The following is a 26,812-nucleotide window of genomic DNA, read 5'->3' on the forward strand; positions in this document are numbered from 1 at the left end:
TCTATTAAAATGAAACTTCTGTGAGATGTATAGTTGGTCAGAAAATTAAATGATGGCACAGGGTAGAAAAGGCAACTAACTGTAAGAGGTTGTACATTACACCCATTGTAATTTTTTCAGGCAAGTAAGTTTGCTAGAGAAAAGAGCGTACAAAGTGTGTGATGCACAGAGAACTGTAAATGTGAAGCAATGTTGGGAACAGTGTACTAGCACATGGATATGGGAACAATAAATGCAGGTTCTGTAATGGATGTTAGATGGGTATTAGCTACTAGGAAGTACTAATGGACTGAACAAGAATGATGTTTAAATCATCAATATCCAGGTGTTTAGCATTACTTAGGAATAAAGCAATTAGGATTCAAAGGGAATAATTATCAGATTTAACAAAGAGGCCATTTAATGTTTGTCACTGTGTCATTACTCCTATTTAACAGTAGGGGAACACTAAGGAGTTAAAATACATTGTGAGTGTGGATTAGATAGTACAGTGAAACAAGTTACAACAGTTATAATTAAAAAGTGGGTAATTGCCACAGTTACTGCACAATGACATCAAAGATGCTGTTGCTTGTTCCTACACTTTCAACGGGAAGTAATAGGCAACTGTGTGTGGAGTCTGCTGAAAATATATTAAATGATAAATACTGTAAATGGAAAATGCATGAATGATGCAGTTAGTGTGAACTGCTGCCCCAGCTTTGTCATGGTTATTTGGGCTTGTCAGCTACTTAGGATTTTTCCAATTTCTTTCTATTCTTAACCTCTTCAACCCTTACACATCACATTGTCTTCAGTTTACTCACCCTGATGATGCCCAGAGTAGTCAAGATCTATTTCATTTTCCAGATAGCCTTTGGAATTTAGTTGAAATACACAGAATTCAGTTAAATATCCAGACAGGCTAAAACAGAATAGTGAAATCCACCTGTTTTATTGGAAGTTAAATGTGGAACTGAGGGTTTCCAAAATTAAATGAAGAAACTTGATGAAACTAATGCTCAATTTCCAGACATGAGAGGTGTAGAATAGAAAATTTACTAATCATGAAGAAACATTTTAATCCTGCTAACTCTTTTCAGTGACAATCAAAGGGCAGAGACTTCTTTTTCACTTGGAGGAATCAGAGTGATAAAAATATAAAAATGAAACTCTTACTGATGGGCCAAAAGCAAACAGAGAATAGAATTCAGTGCCCTAATAATAAGGAAAGTAATTGTGTCTGAATCAAACTTCTCTCTTGATAAGATTTCAAAAAAACACTAAGTACATATTACCCGGTGATGTGTGAATTCTTGGAAAAAGCTGCTGTGAATCTTCAATTCAGTCCAGGCTTAAATGATGTGCAAAGAACCTATGGTAATGATGATGACATTAAAAGGTTCATAGAACCAGTATTAATAGCTAGAAGCAAGATGAAGCACTAGTTTTCTGCAAGAGATCATAGGGGGAAAAAAAAAAAAAAAAAGCTAAGAGGGAAAAAGAATGTGAATTTTAAGAACAGCTGAAAACAACAGGTGAACTCTTCTATCTACAGTCACCTAGAAGATAAGAAGGGGCTTGAAGAACAAAAACAAGCCAGAACTAAAATTCTGTATGAATTAGAATTCCACCAAATAACTCCATATTAGGAATTATGCTGAGCAAACATAGCAGTAATTTTGAGACCTTGCTCAGCATTTGATGTCCACAAGATGGTATAATTACATTATCTAGAGAAATGTATCCCACAGGTGAGAAGATTCTTCAACATATCATCCTAGAACCACACAATAATTCTGACATTCAAAACCACTTGGTTTAGAACAAAATAACTGAATTTAAAGTTAATGGATTCTTTCATTCAGAAATGAAGCTATCTTATTTTGACAAATAATCTTTGCAAATAAAAGTCCAGTTTGAGCACTATATAAAGAAGATAAAATGAACTGTAGTTTGAATATTTCCATCTTTTATGATTTAGCATTATTTTCAAGTATTCCATGTCAAACCTTTTATAAAAGCAAATATTGCATTTTAAATGGAATAGTATTTTCAAAATTTAGCTGAGTTTTATACCTTTTTGGAAACCCATAAACAATACTGGATGCAAGAATAAGAAAATGAAATCCCCCATAAACTTGTATTAACTAGTGAAACTAATCAAGCTAATTTCTCTGTGTAGCATGAGTGAAGAGAAACACAAAAGAGAATTTTGAATGTGATGTTTTCTATTATAATTTCACTAGTTCCCTGTCTTAGCAAACAGCAATCACATTCTTTAACAGTGAGGATCGTACTAATGTCGATATTGTCCTTTAAACAAACATGTAAGACAGAATGGATGGGCTTTGCTAGAGGAAATACAGTTACCAACCCTGTAAGTATCAATAAAACCAGGTAAATATTTGAATAAAAGCGATCCCAGTGAGACTTCTTCTGAAGTGCATTTTCAGGATTGGGTCCGAAAGAGAAGAAATTACACACTTGCAGTGGAATTCACGAGAACTAGACTTAAGTATGGGATGGTGAATCATCAGGGAGTTAGCTTCAGAAAATCCTTCATGCAAAGAGTGTTGCAGAACAATTTTCCTGCTGGCTGGGAATATAAGCACTGCTAGAAGAACCACAGCCAAAGAAAAGCTTGTTTGGAAGCTTACTTCTGAAAAGATAATTCTTAAACAATTCTCAGAATCAAACATGAGTGTGAACTATCAGCCAAAGCAGGGTAGAGAAAAAAACAAAAATGGGTTAATTAGGTGCAGAAAATGCTAGTGATGAGCATGTACTGGAAAACATCTAAGTTTATTGCTGTTTTTCTATGATGAATGATTAAACTAATCTTTTTCTTTTTTTTTTTTTTTTTCCCCCACTCTATGACTGCTCCATTATGTATCATTAGGGAATGGAGATTTATGCATGCAAGTATTTGCCAGGCAACAAAGGTGGGATGTAGGGGCTATTTAGCATATGGCGGAAGATAAAGTTAACAACGAGATTCTACTAGCTAGTTTACACAGTGGGCTTTGTCCACAATGGGCTAATTAACCTTAAGAAGATTCAAGATGAAAGGGGGTAAAAATCCGTCTCAATTGGCAGTGCATTGTGCATGCTATGGTACTAATGATTTAAATTTATCTCAGAGAAGAGATATTTGGTGGAAATTAGAAAATTCAAATATTGAATTATTATGGACCATTTGGCCTGTAATAATAACGTTTGTATTATTAACAAGACAGTTTACAGACTCTGAGGCTACATTGATACTAGCAAGTTAAACATACCAGGGAACATTTCCCAAAAACTGAAACTAAACTGTCTGTAAAGTTAAACAGCAGGAATGGTCAGTGGCACTGTTTTGGCCTGGGCCAGCTATCATTCTCCTAAACAACTCCTGAGCACAGCTGAGAGGCTATCATGTGTTCACAACCATTCCTAAGACTCACTTTGCATGGGGTTTTCCTTTTGTTGAGAGTAAAAGAATGCAATGATATCTTCCCAAGCAGATTTCATTTAGCAGTATAGGCAAAGCCTGAGATTTCTGGAGCCCATTTTACCTGAAGGTCAACCTAACCAAAGCTATTTAGTGAAGTTATACGGAGAAACCATATCTGTAATTTTAATGAACAACGACCAGCCATTTTTGGACCTGGACACTGTATGCCATTAAGAAGGAAATACAGCAACCTTATATTTCCTTTATATGCACTCTCTGTGCCAATAACTGTTTGACAAAAGCCAGAGGGCACTCAGCCAGAGACTCCATTGTGGAAGGAAAGCCATTCTGATCCAATGAAGAGAAAAAAAAAGATGCTTCGACCACCACTTAGGGAAACAATAACATGATCATCATCAATCAAAGCTGAGCTGGGTAGCAGAGAAGACATTGCTAGAGTCTTAGTATGTCTAACAACACTGGTGATTAAGCCCCTACCTTACTTGCCAAAGTGAGTTGCTTTCTAAATCAAAGTTTAGAGATCAACAGCAAGTGGAATTACTGGATAAAATGAGGTGAGGGGTCTTAACCAACTCCCTAACTCTGCTGTGCACAAATTTGATATGAATGTGCAAAGTTAGAAGATGAATGGGAGAGTTTCAATCTGCAAGGCTGCACTCACAATGAACTCTGACTGTAAAATTGGAGCCTAATACAAGAAAATAAATTAGGTTCATTCTTTGAGGACTAAATAAATCATTTTGCAGAAAACCTGATTCTCTAACATCAGAGAAACTTATTGCAAGAGGAAGTGCTTTCCCATGTGAGCAAAAAACAGAGTCAGACCAGAGTCAAGTCAGTCAGTAAAACAGTTACGTGTTCAGTTAAAAGTGCAAGCCCAAATGAAGTGATATGTATCTGCAATGACTTTACAAATTAGGGGAAGGATATATTCAGCAACTGGATCACAAAGAAACTGCCATTAAAAATCACCTTCAACAAAAACCTTTTTATCTTAGCAGGCAATTATTCAGAAATATAATAGAGTCTTGGGCATCATTTTATTTTAAGTATTTATTCTGAATTAAACAACAGGTTGGACTGGTCTAAGGGGTGAACCAAATGCCTGATGAACCAATAATGTGGGATTGACTATTCTGTGCTTCATTGGATGTTGCTTCAAATATTTGCATACAAAAAATTTACATACAAAACTCTAACCCAAGTTTTGCCTATCATTCAAAACAAACAATGAAGCATAACAATGCTATTGTTATGTTGGTTTTGTTACAGAATCCTAATATGGACTAAAACCATTTCTGTCAATTAGATTTCAATTTTTTTTTTTTTTTTTTTTTTTTTCAAAATCAGAGATACCATTCAGGTTACAGCAACAATCAAGAATTGCACCAAGTACACCTCATAGCAGTACTTTTTAGCTACTCACACCAGTCTCACAAGCATGATATGAATGCATAGTATGCTGTTTTAGAAGGGGATGGTGACTACGCAAGATGATCAAATTAATAAAGAGAAAATCATCCCCTTATAGACTTACTGTTTGAACTTTGTGGAAAACCAGGTAAGGAGGATGGACCATTCATTCCAGGCAGAAGAACAGGAGGAAGGCCAGGGAGTCCTGGATAAGCTGCTGGCAAACTGATACCATGAAGAGAACTGCTGTCCATCATGCCTGGCTGCTGTACTGTTAGTCCTAGTACATCAGTAGCCTTCTTTATGCGATCCAATTCTTGCTGTGCCATCAGCTGTCTAACCGTTGTAGGAGCTAAATAATCTTTCTCCCGATCTAGCTGACTTCCCACAGTTTCTCTCACTTTTGTAATATGTTGTTTGGAAAAGATATGATCTCTTATGGACAAACGCGCAGAATATTTCACACCACATAGAGAACATTCTGGTTTTGTCCCATCAGGTCCGGTCTGATTTATCATGAATGGCTTCCCTATGTTAATTTTGAATTTCTTTTCTTTAGCCCGTGCATTCTGAAACCAGACCTGGACCACACGTTTGGGCAGGCCAATCTCATTCCCTAGCATTTCACATTCCTGCATTGTTGGAGTCCGGTAGTCACTAAAGCAAGCCTTGAGAACTTTAAGTTGCAGGTTACTCATTTGTGTCCGGAAACGTTTGTGGCCTGGCCGATCACTATTTTTGGACTTAAAGGGATTGCTAGCTCCAAATGGGTTAGGTGAACTTGGATCAGCTATGCTTGAAGTTTCACTGCGGTCGGCATTATCATCAGGATCATCAGTAATGTAGTAACTTTGGTCATGATCACCATCTTTTTCACTGAAATGTATTGAGGGGCTTGTTAGGGAAAAGATAAATTTATCATCAGTGTTCTCATTTGTAGGTGTAGTTGCAGCTTTTGATAGCGTGTCGTTCACAAGTGGTTTTGGTTCTTTGGGAGGTGATGCAGGTTTTGCATCCCCTGAACTGCCAGTTGTGCTTTCCATTTCATTGTTGCCCTCATCCCCTGTTGTGGCATCACTAATTGCTGTATTAATTGATGAAGTCTCATCAAAGTCAGTCTTGTTTTGATCATATCCCGAGTCAGCAGGAGGGGCATTCAAATTTTCTATATCCTCACTAGACTCTGCTTTAAAAGAAGAAGGACTCAAAAGGTTCTTCGGTGACATTTCTGCAGTTTTGCTAACAGGGGTTGATACAGTGGAGGCTAATTCATTTTCACTTGATAATTCAGTTTTTGCTAATGATAGTGATGGGTAATCAAAAAATATGTACTTTTGTGGACTTTCTCCTCCATCTTCTGTTGATATCAAAGGACTCGGAGGCAAACTATAACCAGCTTGTTTCCCCTCATTCCAATGTCGAGAGCGAATGTGACTTTCTAAAGCTGATTTTGCTTTAAACAGAGCTCGACAAAAAGGACACCTTTTATGGGACTGCGCTGGACCAACTGCACGAAATTGTCCCTTTCTTTCTCGGGCTCTTGTGTTCTGAAACCAGACTTGTACGACTCTCTTTTTTAGTCCCACTTCACGTGCAATGTGATCTAGCATCTTTCTGGTGGGGTTGGAATCTAGTAGGTATTTTTCATAGAGTATTTCCAGCTGCTCTGGAGTAATTGTAGTTCTTAAACGTTTATCACGATGTTGATCTTCTCCACTGTTTCCTCCCTCTTTCTCACTACAGTTATTGTCTTCTTTATCATCTAGTTTTCGTTTCAGGGAACCAGAAACTGTAGCAGGGTGTGCCGTATGTGATGTGCCTGTTTGTGGTGGCATCTGAGCAAGAGAACTATTAAGTAACTGTCCAGTCATCAAAGGATTATTGGGGTCAAATATCATATAGGGCATATCCATTGGTCTTTCTAAAAACTGTGAGTGAAGAAATTGATTTTGGGCTGCTAGGAAATGCATGTGCTGGTGCTCTTGCCAAAGTTCTAGAGTTGGAAAGGCAACTGTACACTGATCACATTGGTACTGTAATAACTGAGGAGGTAGACTGTTCTGTAGAGAAGTCATTGAAATTGGTAAAGGACTGGAAGGAACAGGTGTGGTTTGTGATGCAGAAGGAGGTCTCCCTACTATTTGTGATTGTTTTTGTTGCTGTGATTGAGAAGTTGGGGGCTGAGGGTCAGAAGAGGTTACTGGAGTAGACTGTACTGGTTTGGTGCTTTGGGAAGTTGTATCCGTTTGCTTAGAGATGGTTTCATTTTGTTTTGGTTTTTCTGTGGACTCTGGTTTAGGAGAAGCTTTCTCAGGTTCTGGTTTTGGTGATGGAATCAAAGGAGTACTAGAACCAGAGCCAGAGCTTGCTGCTGTGACTGCCAGGCTTTTTGATGAGTCATTTTGGCCAGAAACTGTGCAGTTCTTATACACTGTTTGATCAGAGGCATCCATAGAATCTTCAGTTTGACTTTCATCTTGAGCGTCGTCATCTTCGTCTTTATAACACTGCTTTTTCTGGTGTGTAATCAAATCAAAGATCCTGGGAAAAACCACACTGCACTTTTTGCACTGATATTGCATGTTACTAGTTCGAATGTAACGCTCATTTGTCAGTTCCCTTTTCTCATTGTCTTTCGTTTCAGCTTGATTTTCATAACTTTTGCGAGCTTTCTGTCGTGCATTTTGGAACCATACAACAATAACTCGAGTAGGTAGATTAAGCACAGTTGAAAGCTGTTCGATTTCATCATCCTTTGGATAAGCATTTGTGTCAAAGAAGTCTTGGAGGACACGAAGCTGGTAGTCAGTAAACCGAGTCCTAGATGATCTCTTGCTGAAAGATGCATCAGACTTGTAAGGTTCTACAGCTGAAGGTTGAGGATCTATTCTGATATCTTCCAATACTGTTATAGGAGGGTTGCTGAAGTTATATGGAGAATCTTTATTTCTCTGTCGTTCTTTAAACAGTGTATTACGAAACCAGTGCTTGATAACTTTCTGTGAAAGACCAGATTTCTCAGCCATTTCTTGGATCTGCTCTTCACTTGGAGAATTGTTAATATCAAAATAAGCCCGCAAGATTTTTAACTGGTCATCTGTGATTCTTGTACGTGGACGCTTGAACTGAGAGTGCCGCAGGAAATTGGGATCTAATCCTAGCTGCTGCTGACAAAGCTGGGTAAGATCTGCAGATAAAGTATCCATTGGTGGCAACTGGAGGGCAAGCTGAGGAGGCAATGCAGGATGCTGCACTGGCTGCATCATAATTGGAGGGAAAAGTGGGAGATCAAGTGAAACGGGAAGCTGGACTTGAGGTGGGGCTGATGGTGGCGGTGGTGGTGGAGGAGGTGGTGGTGGTGGAGGAGGTGGTGGTGGTGGTGTGGGTGGTGGAGCTTGCAAAGGAGTGGGAGTTGTGTTTTGAATTTTTCCAGCCCCAGCTGAAGAAGGCTGAGAAGGAGTTGGAGGAGGAGGAGGTGGTGGTGGTGGTGGAGGAGGCGGTGGTGGAGGCGGTGGTGTTTCTGGAGAAGATGGAGAAATTGGATAAAGCTTGTCATACGCCTCCCTGTACTGTCGGGCAAACTTTTCTAATGCTCCATAAGGAAAAAACTGTCCATGTACATGTTCTTGATGACTCTTCAGAATAAGAATGTTGGAAAAGAGCTTACTGCAGGTTCCACATTCCAGTTTGTCTGTGTTTTCACCTTCACCAGTCTTGCTTTTTTTCTGCACTTTTTGTCTGTTTTCATTGTATTGGATAACCAACTCGAACCCAAAGTTCTCCAACAAAGCTTTGGCTGCATTCCCCCTTGCTCCAGAAGCTATTCTAGGTGGTGGGATGGCTGGTTCTGAGGATTTTGGCTTCTTCATATCTTTGTTTTCTTTTAGTCCTTCATTCTCATTAGTAAATTCTTGCTTTGGCTTCTCTTGTTTCTCAGAAATTTCTTCTGACTCCTTATAGGATGGCATATCCTTTATCAGCTGGCAGTCTGTGCTTACTAAGGTATTTTGCTCTGCTTTCATCAGCTTGCTACTTTGGGGCTGCTGTTTTTGGGACTGAAGTTGGGGTTGGGTGGATTGATACTGTTGTGCTTGTTGCTGCAGTATCTGTAGCTGGGTTTGGCCAACATGGTGCTGAGTTTGTATCTGCTGCTTCAAATCTTCTAGCAGTGATCCTGTCATACCAGCCATTCCAGGCATACCGAATGTGGCAGAACCAGGCAAACCCAGATCTGGGCTTAAGCTAAATTCTGTCCCAGGTATATAGAACGGGAAAAGGAACTGAGGCTGTTGAAATTGCAGCAATGCTTCTGGTGTCATCGGAAAGTGAGGCAAAAAAGCTGGGTTTAGAAACTGGGGTTGAAAAAATGCAGCTTGTTGTTGCAGTTCATGTTGTAGTTGCATTTGAAGTTGTGCTGGTGACTGGGGTGGGTGATGTGTAGGCTGAGCAGAAATTAATTCAGAAGCTTGCTTTTTATTTAATTCTTTGGCATCTAAATGTGTTTCTTTGCTGTTAACTGCTGGTAAGCTCATAGATTCTAGCATTCCTTGGCTGGGGCTATTAACATTCCCTGCTACACTATTTCCGCTACTTATATTACCACTTGGTTCTAATTTTGCAGCCCTTGCCTTTGTCTGATGAAGCACAGATCTCATATGAATTTCCAATGTAGAACTTTGGCTATATGCAACATTACAAATGCTGCATTTGTAGGGTTTGTTGTCAGTGCTGCTGTTGGTTTCTTGAGGGACAGGACTTGATGCTTCCTGCAAAACCTTTTTGAGTTTATGTAGGTGGGACACTGAGTTATAGTGGACCAAGAGAATATTCTTTTGGGTGAAAGATTCTTTGCACACTGTACACTTATATGGGCGAGATGGATCTAGAAATTTTTCCATAGTAAAATTTGGCCCTTTTCTAAAAGGTAAGGTCCGCTTTGGTTCTGAGCCCATATCATCTGGAATAGAGCTACTATCACTTCCTACAGGACTTGCTTTACCTTCCTGGTCCATCTCATAATCTCTTTCTATTTCCTGTTCTAGTGCATGATCATCTTGTGCCATACTTTCACTTTCTGCCCAGAGTTCACCATTGACAGGTAAAGATGCACACAGCTGCTGAAGTTCAGCTTCGTTGAGTTCAGGGTGGCCTGCTTCCAAGTGTTTTTTTAAAGCCTGGAATGTACGGAAGCTACGCTGGCAAAGGCTACACATGGTAGCTGCCCGAATAGCATGATACTGGGAATGTATCTGAAGCTTCTGCATAGTCTTAAAAGCCAAGCTACAATGGTTACAACGGTACTTATAGACATGGCGGTCAGAAACAGAGAGCTGTTGCTTCTTCTGCTGTTCATTTAGCTGATCCGTCATTGAGTCAGTGGTCTTTATATCTTTACTACTGCTCTTATTCCAATCTGGTGTTTCAGTAGATTCCTTAGGTGGCTTCTGTTCCTCGGTCTTAATTTCCATTCCAGTTTTTGATTCATCAATCCCAGGGGTACTTTTCTCATCCACAGGACTTTCACCTAGTTAAAAAAAGTGAAATGTCTTTTACACAAGTAGAAGAGAATAGCACATACTATTTTATTCTTTTTCATCAGAAATCAAGAGAGGCAGCTGGTGTGCCATGTGTTGGCCTAGAAAATATGGAACCCATCCTTGCCCCAGAGAATAAAGCAGACAGGACCAACAGAAGATTTAAAAAAGTAATAAAACCCAAACATATTTATCAGACTGGCAGTGGCAGTTGGCCCAGGAGTGGCAGAAGGCTTCTCTTTGTCATAAAGCAGGAGTTTATTGGTACAATGGGAGCACCAAACAAGAAAAGGAAATAAACAGTAGGAAAGAAGGAGAGAGTAGAAATGGGGACAATAGGTAAGTCAGGTGGTTAGAAAGGAGGAGGAAAGTGATCTGAGGAGAGAAGGAAGAGCATGCTGTGAGAGGTAGCAAAGCAGCTTCCCAGCACAGAATACAGTAAGCATCCAAGATAAGAAACCTACTGTTGGAAACACAGGCAGAATCACTTGCCTAACACTCCCCATTGATGGTGAAAGTCTTCTAGGACTGAGTCTTATTTGCTGGTTAAACAAGGAGGGCCTTACCTTCAAAGTGGCTAGGTATTGTTGTTTAATTTTACTTCTACCAAAAGCAGTCTGGCATATACATGCATTCTAGTAGCTCTGCATGGGTGCAGTCAGACAAATTCAGGACCCTTGTTATTTTTCTTTTTATCTCTGTGGCTACATGCAAGCCAAAAAGGATTCACTTTACTAAGAAAGAAACAAGTGGTTTATTTCTAAATTGCCCATACCTAGCTTTTACATGTCTGGGCTTTTTCTTGCATACCTGGATATTTCCCAGATCCCTCAGTTGTAATGGTTGCAGGTGTGTCACGTTCAGATTTCTCTGAAGCAGCTGCTGGCAATAGCATACTATTGGGCATCATGACATCTGGTACAGGAACCTTTGACAACCAAGAACACAGTAATATTATAGGAAAAGTCATATACAACAGTATGAAGTTATAATTCAAAAGATCCACGACATCTGCATCAAAGACTGCCAGTACCAAACCAAGATCTTGATTCTGACCTTGATAATGGTTTCTGACAGACCACAAATCCAGAGCATTGGATGTCCCTTGGTGGAGAATCAACTCAAAATAATCCACAATAAGGTGATGCTATAGAACTACATACACTCCATATTTCACTGGTCTCAATGTCACCACAAAGAAGGTTTTGCTGGCTATGTCAGGTTGGTTGGATTTATCAGGGGAATTCTCCTCGGACATCCTCCAAAGATGGAGATCATGTTGAGATATGGTCACCAGTCAGTTCTTGACTGAGGGCATTCCCACTTTGCTTCACCTGTATTGTTTTTTAAACAAATGCTGGACTTTCCATGATCTTTGAAAGAAAATTATAAGTTTATTTCCATACAGATATAGCAACTTATTTCCATTTAAAATAAGATTTTCCTCTTTCTTGTCTTCAATTGCTTATGTATCTTCTTCAAATTGCTTTACCAGTTGTGTTATGCCTTCAAATTATAGACAGAAATCTTTGAAGGATGCGGTTTTATAGGTGTCTGATAGTACTGTTTAGTTAAGTTGACATGAATATTTGCTCAACACTTCATGTTTTCCTTTTGCTCAGATCTTTAAATCATATTCATATATGAAATAAAGGATTGTCTAGGGGTTCATACTAAGACTTAGCAGGACTGGGTTCAACTTAGCAAGACTGCACTGCCAGACTCTGTCTAAATGACCCTGGATAGATCAGTTCAGACTGTGCTGCAGCTGCAGCTCCTCATCTCTAATGTAAGGATAGTACTTCCTTACTTCATACAGAGGTAACAACAATATCCAGAGAGATTTTTGAGTGGTAAATTACTGAAATAATGGAAGCTACATACATTACTAGATATGAGAAGAAACATCTTTTGCTCCTTTTTAACAGTTTAACAGATTATTTTAAACCTTTATTAGGATCCATAAGAATGATATATATATATGTATTTATGTATATATGTATATCAGTTGCCTATTGGAAAAAATATTCTAGACATATTTTAAAAAGCCCTGGGCTTAGTATATTTGTAATTTAAACATGGCATTAATAACATCCTCTCAGAGGACTAGCAACTTTGAGTTCATTTGGAAAGGAAGGACTTTTAAAAAGAAATATGTACATAACTGTAAATGTCCCAGAGAAGAAAAATTTGCTATAATTGGTATTTATTTTGTCATTGGAGAGCTCAGATATGGACAGAGCATATTAATGTTAGCAACTTGGACAATTTAGATAATGCAGATTATGTTTTTCAATCTCTTTCTCTGTCAAACAAACATTTTTTTTTCCTCTCAGAAACATTGAGACAACTCCCTAGCACCTGGATTCAGTTGCCCCATTATCAGCACAGAGGGAATCATGGAGAACTTGAGAAGAAAGCTAATACTGTTCAATACAGGGGGGTGGGGGGGTGGGGGTGGGGGTGGTCCACATTTTTCCAGTTTCCTAAAAGGGTCTGGGAAAGTTAAATTTCTACTACATGTTCCCTGTGGTGGGCCAAAATTACATGGTGTGGCAGACTTATCGTTAGTATAAACCAGGGAAAAGAAAAGAAGAATCCCCAATTCTGTATTTGCTTATCAGCACTAGACACAACAAACCCTAGAACTTCAGTCAAGAGCTCTTTCAATTCTTTCTCATTTTTTTGCCACTTCACTTGGGAATGAGGTGGTAAGCCTACAACCACAACCATATAAATGAAGGAGTCATTTATGGATACAGAAATAAATCCTTAAGGAGGTAGATCCCTGACATTTCCAAATGCATTTCCTTTTAAAAAGGCAAGACAACCAGAATTAGGGTGTCTTGAGAGGTCTCATTTTTAACTGAATATATGCTGTAATAATAAAAACATTCTAGACCTGATTGCGTCCTTACTGACATTGTTTTGAATGGTGCTGAGTTCTTATTTTTCACAGATACTTATTATTTTGACATGGTTTGTACAATTTTGCAGGGAAGAACAGGATTTTCCTGGTGAGGCTGGAGTGGGATTCATCTTCCAAATAGAGTTTGCTGGTTATAGCATTCATCCCAGTCATGCGGAAGCCAGGTCAAGCCCCTGACTGATCCAGGATAGGTACTTGAAATCAAATTTTCCATATCCTAAAAAACTGACCTAACTGGATTGATACCTATTCTATGACTTGCCTTTCTGTTTCATACATTTTATTCACAAAAAAACCTAAAGGGTCTTTTATGCAAAAGTAAGAAACAGGACATTCTGTACAATAAGATAATCATGGTCTCCAATTAGCAACACTATTGATATTCTACAGTGAATTTAATGTAATATAGTGCAAGCACAGTCCAGCTACCCACAGGAATACTTCTGCATTTGGGAACTACATTCTACAGGGAATTCCTATTATTTTACAAACAGAAGTCACAATACCTCTGAGACCTGGATATTATTAGACCCAATTTACAGGTGTGCACTTAGATACATGGACAGGCTTGATTTTTCCAAGGTTAATGTCAATGAGAAACTGCAGGTTTTCAGCATCTTTGAAATCTGCCTTCAGTCATTTTCCCAAGGGACATCAGTCACTGGATGAGCTGGCAACAGAAGCTAAGAGTCCTGATCCACTCCCTTTCTTGGGCTCCCTGAATACTATGTCATAACAAATACATTGCCCAGAGGCCCCAGTACATTTCTGTAGCATGCGCATCAGTATTTGGAACACTTACTGTCATGAGCAGTTTCTCCACACAGTCAGGGGACACACTGTGCAAATGGGTCAAATGAAGCTGGAGATGCATTTTGTTGCTGAGGACATCCTGGCAGAGGGGGCAGCAGATAACAGGTTGCATTGAATGCTGTGACAGGACATGCATCTGGATACGATTTGGGTCCCTACTATTGTAGTTACAATAAGGACATTGATAGAACTGAAAAAAATCAAATTAAGATGAAGGCTATTAGTCAGTGCTCTTTTTATGACTTACTGATATTGTTATTTTAACAGCATTATAATCTCTGTTTCATTCATGAGTTATTTGAAAGAGTTCTAGAATGCAATTAAATTGTTACATTTTCTTTTACCTGCTCATGACAAAATTTACTGTCCTCTGGAGGCTTTGATTTTTTAGCTGCACCATCCTCTTCTTTTGTCAGAAGAAGCTGTTGTGCCCCTACCACAGTGTTCACTTTTGGTTCCTTCTCTGGTGTGACTATTCCTGTTCCGAAAACATAATTTTTAAGAACATATTTTAAACTTTAAAATATCTTGATTTACAAAGAGACTGTGATTCCAAAGGTTTGTATTGTCCTTGAGGGTCTTTTTTTTTTTTTTTTTTCCTAAGTTCTGAGAAAAAATATAGTTGAATAAAACAACTCTGGTAAGCACAACGGTGAAAATACACTTTTATCCTTGATGGAGACTCTATAAATACATTTAAAAATGGACTCCTCTCTACTGTTTAGATAACCTTAGGTTGCCTTTAAAGATTAATCAATAATGTTCTTTCTTTAGCAGCTCAGCATGAATTTGTGTATTACATTAAAACAAATCAGCTTTTGCTTAAAAATCCTGTTTTCCAAAATAATTAATTTGCTGCTGTTTAATTACCCTCTCTCCTTTCTAAACTGTCTGAGCAATATGATTATTGTGCTGTTTTGATAACTCCTGCCTGGTTACAATTCTGAAGCTAAATATAGTGAGGCTTTAAAAGAAATACTGTGGAGAATAGGATTTCAGAGCTAACTTAGTATTAATTATATACAAAGATCAGTCATTTGGGATTGCCTTAGATGTTTACACTGTGAATTTTTATAGTCTGGCATTTGTGATCAAAACCAGAATATAATTGTTTTCTATAGATAGTTCTACTATTAAGTATTAAATACTATATTTAATATTATGCTTGAACTAGCTGTGTAATGCGGCCCAGTCTTGCACACATCAAAGAAAAGAGTGCAATTCTAATTTCCCAGTCCATCAGAAAATTCTTTCCAGCGTCAATTTGCCAGATAATCTCTTCTGCTAGGCTGGATATTACAAGAGCATTGGGTAGGCATGTCACATACATCTCATGACAAACACAAAACCTCATTTACCAACCATTCCAATCTCATCATAGTGCGGCATCATCTGACCTTTTTTCTGCTGTTTATTATGAGTATTTCTAATTTTAACTTTCAATTTTCACCATCTTCTAGTCAATTTGCAACTAAATTATTTCCAGGGTGAGGACACTATCACTGGACACTGGGTGCAAATACATCTTGAAATGCAATGAAGCTAAACCATTGATTGCTATCAGACCCAACGTAAATATATAGTCCAGGGGTAATCTGATTGTATGTTGTGCATGAAGATTTATCTTGATTTTTTTCAATCCACATAAGGTTCATATAAATGAACAAATTGCATCTCATTGCACAATAACCTAGGATTAATTTAAAAATAAGGTCACGGATGTTTTGGCAACAAAGCAAACAAAGAAAATACCTGTATTTTTCTGTAGACAAAACTAAGAACTTTTTATTATTTTCATACAGACTTTGTGCAATATTTGATATTATAAGAGCAACATTAAAGAGAAGTAAGATAAGAGAACTGTTTTTAAGGTGAATACCAAATCCTCATGGTACAATAATAAACAATTTAAAACTGAATCATACAGAGACATTTTCTGAAGGGCATTTCTTTAAAAAAACATAAACATATTTTATGACTTATACATTAATGGTGATTTTCCCACACATTGCTTTTCATTCCTAAATTGCTAATTATTTCTTTTGGTGTAATTTAGGCCAGTAATTTTTGCATGTTCTTGCTCAAATTAAAGTTCATTTCTGCCATATTTCCCCACTTTTAATGAGCAATTTGTCAACATCGGTTTAATATCTGAACAAGCTGCTTTCTGGAGCCCCACTGAATTTTTACACTCTCAGGAACTGATCCTGGAGGCCGCATTTAGACTGCTCAGTCAGTGTTGTGCTGACGACCTGAAGGACTAGCGACGCTTAAAGGCAAAATCTACATGATGCAGTCACATAAGGCACCATTTTATTACTCACTTTGGTTTATGATAACACAGTACTCCCTGGCCTATCTGTATTTACCTGGCAATACACGATTGTTGTTTAAATGTCTTAGCTGTGAGAATTATGAAAAGTAAAAAAGTGACGTGCTATATTAACAGAGAAAGGTTTTAGAAGGATAGGTTCAAATTATTAACCTCTCTTCATTTCCAACTGTCAAAAACACCTAACAGTTGACTGTTGTTTCTTACCTTTATCATATGTCACTTTTAAAATGTATCTTTTTAAAGACAAATGGGCCAGAATCTCAGCTGGTGTAAATGGATACTGTTACACAGGAAGCTGAATTCAAAAATCAAAATAAAATAACTCCACCTTCTCTTCTCCTCATTGTTCTCAGCAGGTTATTACAGAAATTAGAATCCAAATTCTGCTCCAAAATTTACTTGTGAAAATGCATTTAACTGTGTTTTGGCAGTGGTATTTAACTGCTAGTGAAATTTGCTTGGAGTGCACTCTGTGTGCTCCTGGGCACACACAAGGTTAATATTACACATCATCTTCCACCACAAGATGGAATAACTTAATTACTTCAAAGGGCCTGTAATAGTCATGAAACACATAGTTCTTGTTTCTATAAAAACAAGGGGGTTTTTTGGTTAAATTTTCTTCTGCGGTTAATATAATAAAACCGTAGAGTTATAAAACACTATGCTGGGGTCAATAAATGCATAACAAAGCACAGCTTTTTGTTATGTTTACTATGATATTTATATAAACTGTCAAAATTTACAGAGGCTTTGTTGTTTTTGTTGTTGTTGCTCTGGATTCATTCAACCCCAAGCACTGTTACTTCTTAAATGACTGAAGTTACATCTGGCCTGTAGTAAAGTAACCAAGTCCATGACTTATGGTGAGCTTTGAAAAAAAAAAGGAGGATAGATCTTCCCTCTGGCATGGGGACGCCCCTGCACGTGGTGAGAACTGAACCCCCGAAAGCCAGAGTATACATGGCAAAAACAAAGGACATCTGCTCCTTATGCAATGGTCCAGCTATTACAACTCAGTGCCCCATCTTGTTATATCCATTTTCTGCTTTCCATATTGAATTCACCGTTTTAAGAAGCTTCCTGCAGGGAGGCTGAACAAAGTTATGGTCATATAGGAAGGGTATTGAAGGAGGAGATAGAGAGGAGAGAAAATACTATGGTCCCGAGCATGCTGTGTGGCACTGTTTTTGTATCTAGATGTTCCACTGGCATGCTATTCTTCCCAGGCAGTTGTAGGAAAAGACTAAATCAAGTTGTTATTCATGTTTTAAATACACGCTTTTTATCCTTGAGACACATTATTTGTTGTTTTTTTTCCCTAATTGTGAAACACAACTGTAATCCATTTTATAGTATAAAATACGCAGCATTATTTTGGATGAATAATATAATTTCAATACATTTAGCTCAAAAAATAAGTTTAATTACAAATAAGTGCCATGAAATAGAGTAGTCAATGATTGCCTGTCAGTTACAGAATTATTTAACTTGTGCAAAATTGCTAATAAAAAAATGACATAATTCACTGCGATTCAGATGTCATCACCTTTGTAACATTTCTGAAACCCAAAAATAAAAATAAAAATGTTGGTGTGACTAACAAGAAGGAGAAAGTTAATAAAATACATGTACTAGTGAAAAAAAATTCTGGAAAAGCCATAATCAAAATACTGTTTTCTTATTTATGAATCTATGTATTTGATAAAGATTGAATAATTTAAGACTTTTGACACATCAGATGATGTTATTCAGCCTCAAAATAATTCTAAAATTATAATTACTGGTAGAGTATTCTTTCTAATTAGAGTAGAATGAAAGGATAATTTTCATTGCAATAATGAAGGTTAATTTCCATCCTTCCTCATGTTTACTACCTTATTAAAAAGTGCTCCCCTTAGCCATGGCAGAGACATATTACATTTTCAATGCAAATGTATTAATCTGGATAAATTCCATATTAATTCTTGCACTGCATAGAGCTGTAATTTGGATTATAATTAATCTAAAGTGGCACTAGATTTAAATGACAATATAAATGAGGCATTAGTAGGCTTTTCTATTCTGAATGAATATTCAACAAATATAACTTGCATATTGCCAAGTCTCATTTTGAAAGCTCTACTCCTTGAGATAAGGTAAGCAATACAGCACAACAGCTTACACAAACATACTGTTACTAAATACATGTTAATCCTTTCTCGTCTAATAGATTCTATGCTAAAGAGGGGTCACACCACTCTCCTGTCTAACTTGTTAGTATTGTGATTAATTTATTGGTTTTCCTGAGATTTCTTTGGCAAGACTTGCAACACTCAATTCATGAGAAAGCCCAAATTAACATTCAATTATACATAAGCAGTTATGCAGTCATTAGAAATACTTGTCAGCTGAGTGAAAATTAAGATGATGGTCTGAATGTTACATATGCTGAATTAATTTAGATTAGAGAGATACAAGTTTCTAAAATATTTAGGATTTTACAGTACAAACTATTTTCTGCAAAGCACAAAGGCAATCATGTATTTCAGCCCTTGTTTTTATATGAATCTTACTGCAAAGTTATTTGTGTAATTGCTGGCACGGGAATGCAGAACAATTATGCTGCTTTTTTGTAGTGCACCCAGTAGGCATCTGGATATAGGTTTGTCCTAATTAAACTGGGCCCTTATGAGTGGCTAACCCTGATGGAATTTTGAGAATTCCCTGTCAGTATTTTTTTCTAGATTCCATCTTCCCCCCCCCCTCTTTTTTTTTTCTTTTTTTTTTTTTTTTTTCCTGGATCTTTAATACTGTATTCTTTCTTGAACATCTAGAAATGGACCTGCCTAAGAAAAAGAGAGGTCTGATAAACTCCCTGAAGCAGTTCACAGTGTCCCCTAGGCAGAGTGTAGGGTAGGAAATGCAGGCTGCAGGTGGCTGTCACCCCTCTCCTGGTGAGTGTCCCTGGCAGCCCCTGATGGGACTGCACAGGAGAATCTATGTTGGCCTGGCAGCATGGCTTTACTGCACTGCAGAGAGTTTTTACCAAGGCAGAGACCCAGCCAAGGGGGATATATATTTTAAACCACAACACAGTTTCTTGCTCAACATCATCCTTGTCATCATCGGCCTTTCTTCAGTCTCTTGATCTCAAAAAATAAAGCCACTGAAGAGCAGCCGAGGTTCTAAACTGTGATGGGTACTGACCTTAGCATGTCAACAAGGAAACTTCAAGGAAGCTTTAATCTTTAAGTCAGTCTTCTGAATTGATTCGGCATAGAAAGGGCCATCTATAATATTTTTTTGAAAATAAATCCAAAAATGTTTAATATGTAAAGAGCAAATTACAGTATGGGAGAATTTGGGTGTAAAGAAGCTCATACAGAAAATGGTATTTTCTCTACAACTATATGTCTTTATGGACAATACAACCTCCTTTGTATGCTGCTGTCATTGGCATACAAGGAAAAGATATATGACTACCTGAAACTAATAGGCTTCAACCTGTTTCAGCACTTCTTCTGCTTCAGTGAATCCAACATAATGTAACTAGGTATAGCGTGCGGCAAAAGTAGCCAATGTAATATTCATTGTGACCATAGATTTCCATCTCATACATAAAAAGCATGGATGAAGTCACATATTTGCCAAATCAAACACAGAAAAAGCCTTGGGTATCTACACCAGATGCTGGCCCTGGGTTTGTTTGTGCACAAGTAAATGTCATGACATAGGGGTTTTGTTTTCAAAGACAGTAGCTTTCATTACTGGATTTTGTCTATTCCAGGAGATCAAAATTACCCAACCCATAATCCGTTTTCAATGATATTTCCTCTTTCTTAGGCTGAATCATCTGTAAACTTTTTCACTGGATTTTGTGTATTTTTTTCAAAATGCATCAAATAAATGCCCAGGAAGAGGCCAGATTCTTGGGAGTAACTGATCAGAGAGCAAGAGCAAAAAATAATAAAAACAAAAAACCCCACATTCTTTGCATTAAAAGGGGGGCAAAACCTGATTGAAGAAAAAATTCAAGTGGTACCTAATCCTATGCTTATGAAAAATTAATATGCCATCAGAGGAATCACAAGTACAGCTAAGATTAATGAAAGGCGCTTAAAAAATTACAAGCACACAAACTGATTTGATTAAAAAATAATCTCACTGGTCGTCCTGTAATATTCTTCAACTTATCCGCATCTATCCTGTCAGATGGTTATGATTAAAAATAGGTCAATGGGAGGCTACTGATAGAAATCACATGCAAAATGCACATGCAATGAATAGTAGTGGAAATGTCCAGACAGTTTAAAATGAAAGAGCATTTCATAAGTTAAAAAAAGGGGGAAAACAAAATTCTAGCATCTTACCAGAGTCTTTACTAGATTTTTTGCCTTCACTATTGTCTCTCTCACTTGAGTCTTTATCATCAGCCACAGACACTGATGTACTTTTAGCAGACCCTTCCGTATCTTCACCTTGTTCTTCTGTGGATAAGCACAGAAAAGATCTTAGAAAACAAACTCAGTGACCACTTAACAGCAGTTAAGAAATATGTCCTGTAATAAGAACAGAACTAACAGAGGGTGTCAAAATAGGGTGGAGGAGGGGTGGGGGGAAGAAAATGGAAAAAACAGAACTTTAAAGAGGTTGGACATTAATTACGAATAATTTGCAATATTTCAAAATCTATCCAGAAATTCTGACCATGTCTTTATCAGAGTACCTGCTTTCCACCACTGTGACAGATTTAAAGCCTGTCATTTCATATTCTTTGGCTAGAAATGATTTGCGTTAAAATACACACACACGCATGCACACACACAACACACAGGCTGGAACAAAAGCAAGCACGTGTAAAAATGCATCTTGGAGCCAAAAAAAAAAAAAAAAGAAAAAAGAAAAAAAAAGGGCGAATTGCAGTATAAATCCTATTAGTGAAGCAGTATCCCGCTAATTGCAGTAAGTAAGTATTAGGTATTAGGTACTGTATTAAATATAAACCTCTGGCTTTGCGGGAGAAGTCTCAAATTTTGTCTCCAGGGGGAGCCATTCAGGATAAATGATGCAACTTGGTATATGGCTTCTGAGGAAGCAGCATTACCCACACCTCACTTACATGTTCACACCAGCTAGATTACATGGAAATCTTCACAGTAACTCAGGCCCATTTAATTATTCGGTAAATCTTAGCTATGCTGCTACTGGTGGATTAATCTGTTTATGCAGTTAGCTTCTATGCTGGGGCTGTGTAGCACTAATCCGTGAAAGGCCCACTGTTCCTTTTCATCCTGTGATCATTTGTCTCTCACTGTGCTGATGTCACATTTTAATGAATTTTTAGCAATCTGAGTAATGCCAGATAACCAGACTTGCAACTCCCTACAGCACAGCATGCTGTTTTCATTGCTGCACACAAAAAAATAAAAATCATATTTCCCAGTTCAGGTAGGAATTATATAAATTAGGAGGTGAAGGTAAAATGGGATGTGAAGCACCAGGCCGCTCAATTTCATAAAATCTTTAATGACCATATAAATTAACCCTGGAAAGGCAAAAGGTCACAGACACACATTTGCATACACTCTTCTATTCACTTTTGATAAGCAGAGCTTTTATGCAAGGAACATGATACAATTAACCCTTCAGGAACCATACAAAATGCAGCTACCGACATTTTAAGTGTCAAGCATTAACTGAAAATTACACACTGCATAAAATTTTCATTGTAAATGCTATAGTGATTGAAAGGGGAAATAGTGGCCCTCTTCGCACCCCATGTTTTATTAATAACATTCTGACAGCCGAATGAAATATCCTCTGTCATATGTAGCAGCTGAGCACAAAAAAATTGCTGCTTAGTGCCTTACTTGCCAGCCATGCACTGAAACTGTATGCCTAGGCAAACAACTCTCAGATCGATGTGGTGAACCTATCCGACTCTGAACTCTCTGCAAAACCTTTTGTAAATCGGAAGAGAAAAATATAGCCGCAATTTTGGAAACCAAACAAAAAAAAATATCTGAACCGCAGATCAATGTGTTTTGCATTGACATCGAAGTACAGTAAGTTAGGACTAAGCATGCATGTCCACTTTTTTGAACAATACGGGGAGAAAGATGGTCCCCTATTTTAAAAATAATTGCATATATATAAAAAAAAATTTCCATCAGAATGGAAACCTCTCTCGTGCTGTTTTAGCTCTCTCCCCCCTGCAGTCCTCTGCCCCCTCCCGCGATGATAGCTAATCAAACATGGTAGGCATCCCTGTCGCAGCTGGAAGTGGGGCTGTGTTTGTCAGGGTGGCGGGGGAGCACGGTTTGGGATGCTGCGAGCCTGTGATCATGCCTGGCTCGGGCTGTGTTAATGCCGAGCGTGCACACATGAGGCTCGTATCCAGTGTCAGGCCCGGTCGCCTCATGGAGCCGATGGCAATCCCTTTTCGACTCATCCTTGGGAACGGATGCATTGCTGCTTTTACTAGATTTACTGGCCCAATCCCCCTGGGCTGGAAAATGAAGTGTCAAAGTGCTACTGAGTGTCCTTATCTTGAGGGGACATAAAATTGTAAGGGCTATCGTGGCACACATTAATAAAACATTGTGTGTGTGTCAGGCAAAGAGAAAGAAAATTATGAAGGTACTAAAAGAAAAGCTACAGTATCATCTGGGTCTCATCAGACAATTTTTGCAGGGTGCTCTCCTGTTTTTCTGGTATGTGTTTTAAGTGTGAGAGAAATTCCCAGACATGTTCTCCTATACATCATCGTGGTGTCTGACCTCAGCCTGACCCTGGCAACAGTTTGAGAAATCTGAATGTGAACAAAGACTCTGTGTCAGCAGCGGGGAGAGATTGCGGGATAGACTTTCCCCATCAACTTAATCGCAAACAGCAGTTCTGAGGCCATAACTTTACAGGGCTCCACCAAGCCACAAACACATAACCTTTAGAGGTGAAACTGCCCCCTGCTCCCCACCCCCCCTTCTGTGATTTTTCTCAGTCTTGTGGTGCTCCCTTTGATGTAGCAAGGCAATTAGCTCTAATGTTCAAGTACTGCAGACCTGTTTTATGGTTTGGAAGGTGAGAGCTGTTTATTACAGGTAGGCTCCTGGGGGCCATAAAGGCTTTGCAAATTTTTAATCATGCAAAAAACTAATCAAAATGTAACTTATACACACCATAAAAATTAATATCATTATTATGCACGGTATAAATTGCTTGCCCTGGCTTTCAGTGGCACTCACTTCTAGAAAATACATTTGGCATTCATTTCAGAAATATGTATGGCATTCACTTCAGAAATAAATTTCATAGACAGAAATGATAATACAACTTCTCCTATTTTCCTTCAAAATTACAGAAAGGCTGTCTAAGATTCACACTATTGCAACATTTATCAAAGGGACAAGATGGAAATACAACAGCTCTAACTTAAAAGCAGCTAGCAAATTACCAAAAAAATCCTTAAGACCATTCATTAGAACAGATATTGAGGATATGTAATGAAGTGTGCTATCAAAGACACTACATACCTATTCCAAGATGCTACAAACATCTTTGTTTAGTAACATTTTTGGTCTTTACATGCTAACCAACAAGGATACTATTCAGTTATAAAAATGTGATGGCCCCTGCTCAAAGACACAAAATTATGAATTATTACATATCATTTAGTAACATTTTTGGTCTTACTTCATACGCTAACCAACAAGGATACTATTCAATTATAAAAATGTGATGGTCCCTGCTCAAAGACACAAAACTATGAATTATTACATATCAACAAAATACAGTATGATGATGCTACAGATTCCAGAGCAAGTCCTAATGCTCTGTTTTAAATTTACAAGAGTCCTGCCTATATACATTTACAAATGTCAGCTTTGAAAATGAATAGAACACCAGATTCAAATGTACTTTAATGGCTTTCATAACACTTACTATTGCAATATGATTTTATTCACACCTGGTTTTATTTTGTCCAAATGTTGAAAATTTCTTTTGATGTTGGATCTCTCGAGTTTAGCCATTATCAACCTTTTCCTCACAACTGACTTAGAATTAAACACAAAAATGAGGTTAGCAGTCTGCACTAAAACCGTAAAATAAGGAAAAACAAAAAAGTTAAGCTTCAGAGGTAATGTTAGTCAGCTGATATTGTATATTATATATTCTACATCATATACTTTAATATGTTAATCTACACTCTCAGGCCCCAATTCTATACCAATTTTATGAATAAAGACCCTTATGACCTTCCCCAGCTCCATGAAGTCAAGATGTGTGATGATTCCAACTGCAAAACCCAGGCCTCAGCCAAAGTTGAATAGCAGATACCAGCAGCAAAATTAGATGAATATTCACACACCAATTAGAAAAGCCTGATTTACTGAGATGCAAATAAAGATACAAACGCATCCACCATAGCCAAGGGAAGGTATAGAGAAACAAATAATATCCTGAACAGTTAAAACAAGACATGACTGGGTTGAAACAATCTTCTCTCCTTAAATTTAAATGCATTGTGATAATCACACAGGCATATCAATTACCTTTCCGTGTGTTTTTTCAGAGAACTTTCCCTACTGATGAGCAGTGCCAGGAGTCTGTCTTCAAGTCTATTTAAGAAACATATTATTTTCAAGGGTTGAGTTTGGTTGGGTTTTTTTTACATCACTGATACATCAATCAACAGCCAGTAGTTCCTGTTTTGGTCCTAGATTTTGTTGGTGGTGGTGCTGGTATCTCTTTTACCCTTTCCAAATTGCAAGTAATTTCCTAAATAAGGATGATCTACTAGTTGTGGGTGAGTAATTGTGGTTATGGGAGAGAAAGCAAGATTAAGCAAGTGTTTGTGGCTGAGGGCCAGATGGATGGGGAAAGAATAAATCAATTGACTAAAGTAGTAAGTAAATAAATATGAAATGAGAGAGAGATTTTAAAAAATAATTGGGGTTTGTTATTCAATATATTCAATAAACAGCTGAATCTAAGGTACCCATAAGACGTATCCCAGATTCAACTGGTAGAGTGAATGGCTTATTGAGATTAACTGTCAGAATGAGAAGGCAACCACTAGGAAAGAATAATGGAAGGGTGGATTGGAGGGATGGACAGACAAGAGATAATGTGGGGAAAGGAGAAACAACTAACAAAAGAAAATAGAGAAAACCCCACAGAATATGCAAGAGAAGAAAAAATTAACTAAAAGCAGGGCTTGTGGATTTATTTCTGTGTTATCCTAGTTACACTACTTAGTTGATAAATTTTCCCTGACTTCTGGATTGCCATTTATTCACCCAAATATTCCAGAAAGTATTTATTCTATTTTCTGGCTGGTCTTGCAGAGCATGAGTGAGGAACAGGATGCCTCACTCATTCAGGATCTTGACTGAATCCTCTAGTGGTCATATTTCATCTTCAAATAGGATTTCTAATTTCTCCTTTACAGACTCAAGGGGAATAACGGCACCAACTCGTTAATAACTGTTTCTAATCACTGTGTTATATTTAAAACCATAGCTCTTAGAAGGCTGAACTTCCTGCAAACAAGCCTATAATTAAGTGATGATCGTCATATTGACCAGAAAGTGCTAACCAGCAGTTAGTATCAAATTGTACCATTTTGTTTTGTGGTGCATCATTTGAATTTTTACATCAGTCTAATGCTTAATTTCTTCTGGTTGAAATGTATTACTCTGTCAGAGAAGGCCAACTGCAAAGCTGGCTGAACAGAGCATGCTGTGGTGGCTCCTTCCCAAGGCGTGTCACAACTCACACCCACTTTATCCATCCACTCCACCCAGCAGCCAGTATTCCCCTCTTGCCACGCTCAGCCTCGCCCCTCTGGCTGCCAGAGAGAAGCAGCTCTCATCTACCCTACTTCTTTTTTCTTCTTAGCTTCTGAAGGTAGAAAAGATTCATTATCACCAGCTAATCTGCCCAGCACTTTATTATTTCCTAATTTAGTATTTTCTACCTTTTTTTTTTTTTTTTTTTTTTTTTTTTTTAACCTCAGTCTACTTCTAGCTGCTGGAGAAGGAAAAGGAATGTTCTCCCCAGAAGTTTAGAGGGGTGGGGTGTCCTTTCCAGTCAGGCTGCTGAACAAGCTCTCTCTCTCATTGCTGGCAGGGATTGCCTGCTTTCTAGTTTCCCTCCCATAGTCTCAGAGTAAATCAGGAAAAGAAGCTTGTTTTACTCTGATAATGGTGTAAAATATGGAAAAAAAATGTTAGTAAGTTTATGCTGAGCCATACTGATTTATGAGAAAATAGGAAAATCTGTAGGTTTTATTTTTATTATTTCTACATTAATATTGTATCAAATATTTTGCAAGAGGCAGAAGAAGCATATGCTGACAAAATCATTAA

The 26,812-nt window shown here is 37.8% G+C and overlaps 1 protein-coding gene across 1 annotated transcript in view; it reads right to left on the reverse strand.

Moving 5' to 3' along the window:
* ZFHX4 (zinc finger homeobox 4) overlaps positions 1-26,812 on the reverse strand; it is a 151,044-nt gene that overhangs the window by 5,215 nt on the left and 119,017 nt on the right. Inside the window, exons 5-9 of the mRNA XM_074817191.1 lie at positions 20,813-20,929; positions 14,470-14,603; positions 14,115-14,315; positions 11,194-11,311; positions 4,974-10,373 (exon numbers count right to left, since the gene is read on the reverse strand). Coding sequence (XP_074673292.1) covers positions 4,974-10,373; positions 11,194-11,311; positions 14,115-14,315; positions 14,470-14,603; positions 20,813-20,929 — 5,970 coding nt within the window. The remainder of the gene's footprint in view (positions 1-4,973; positions 10,374-11,193; positions 11,312-14,114; positions 14,316-14,469; positions 14,604-20,812; positions 20,930-26,812) is intronic.

This window comes from Strix aluco, chromosome 1 (assembly GCF_031877795.1).
Source record: "Strix aluco isolate bStrAlu1 chromosome 1, bStrAlu1.hap1, whole genome shotgun sequence".
Classification (NCBI taxonomy): domain Eukaryota; kingdom Metazoa; phylum Chordata; class Aves; order Strigiformes; family Strigidae; genus Strix; species Strix aluco.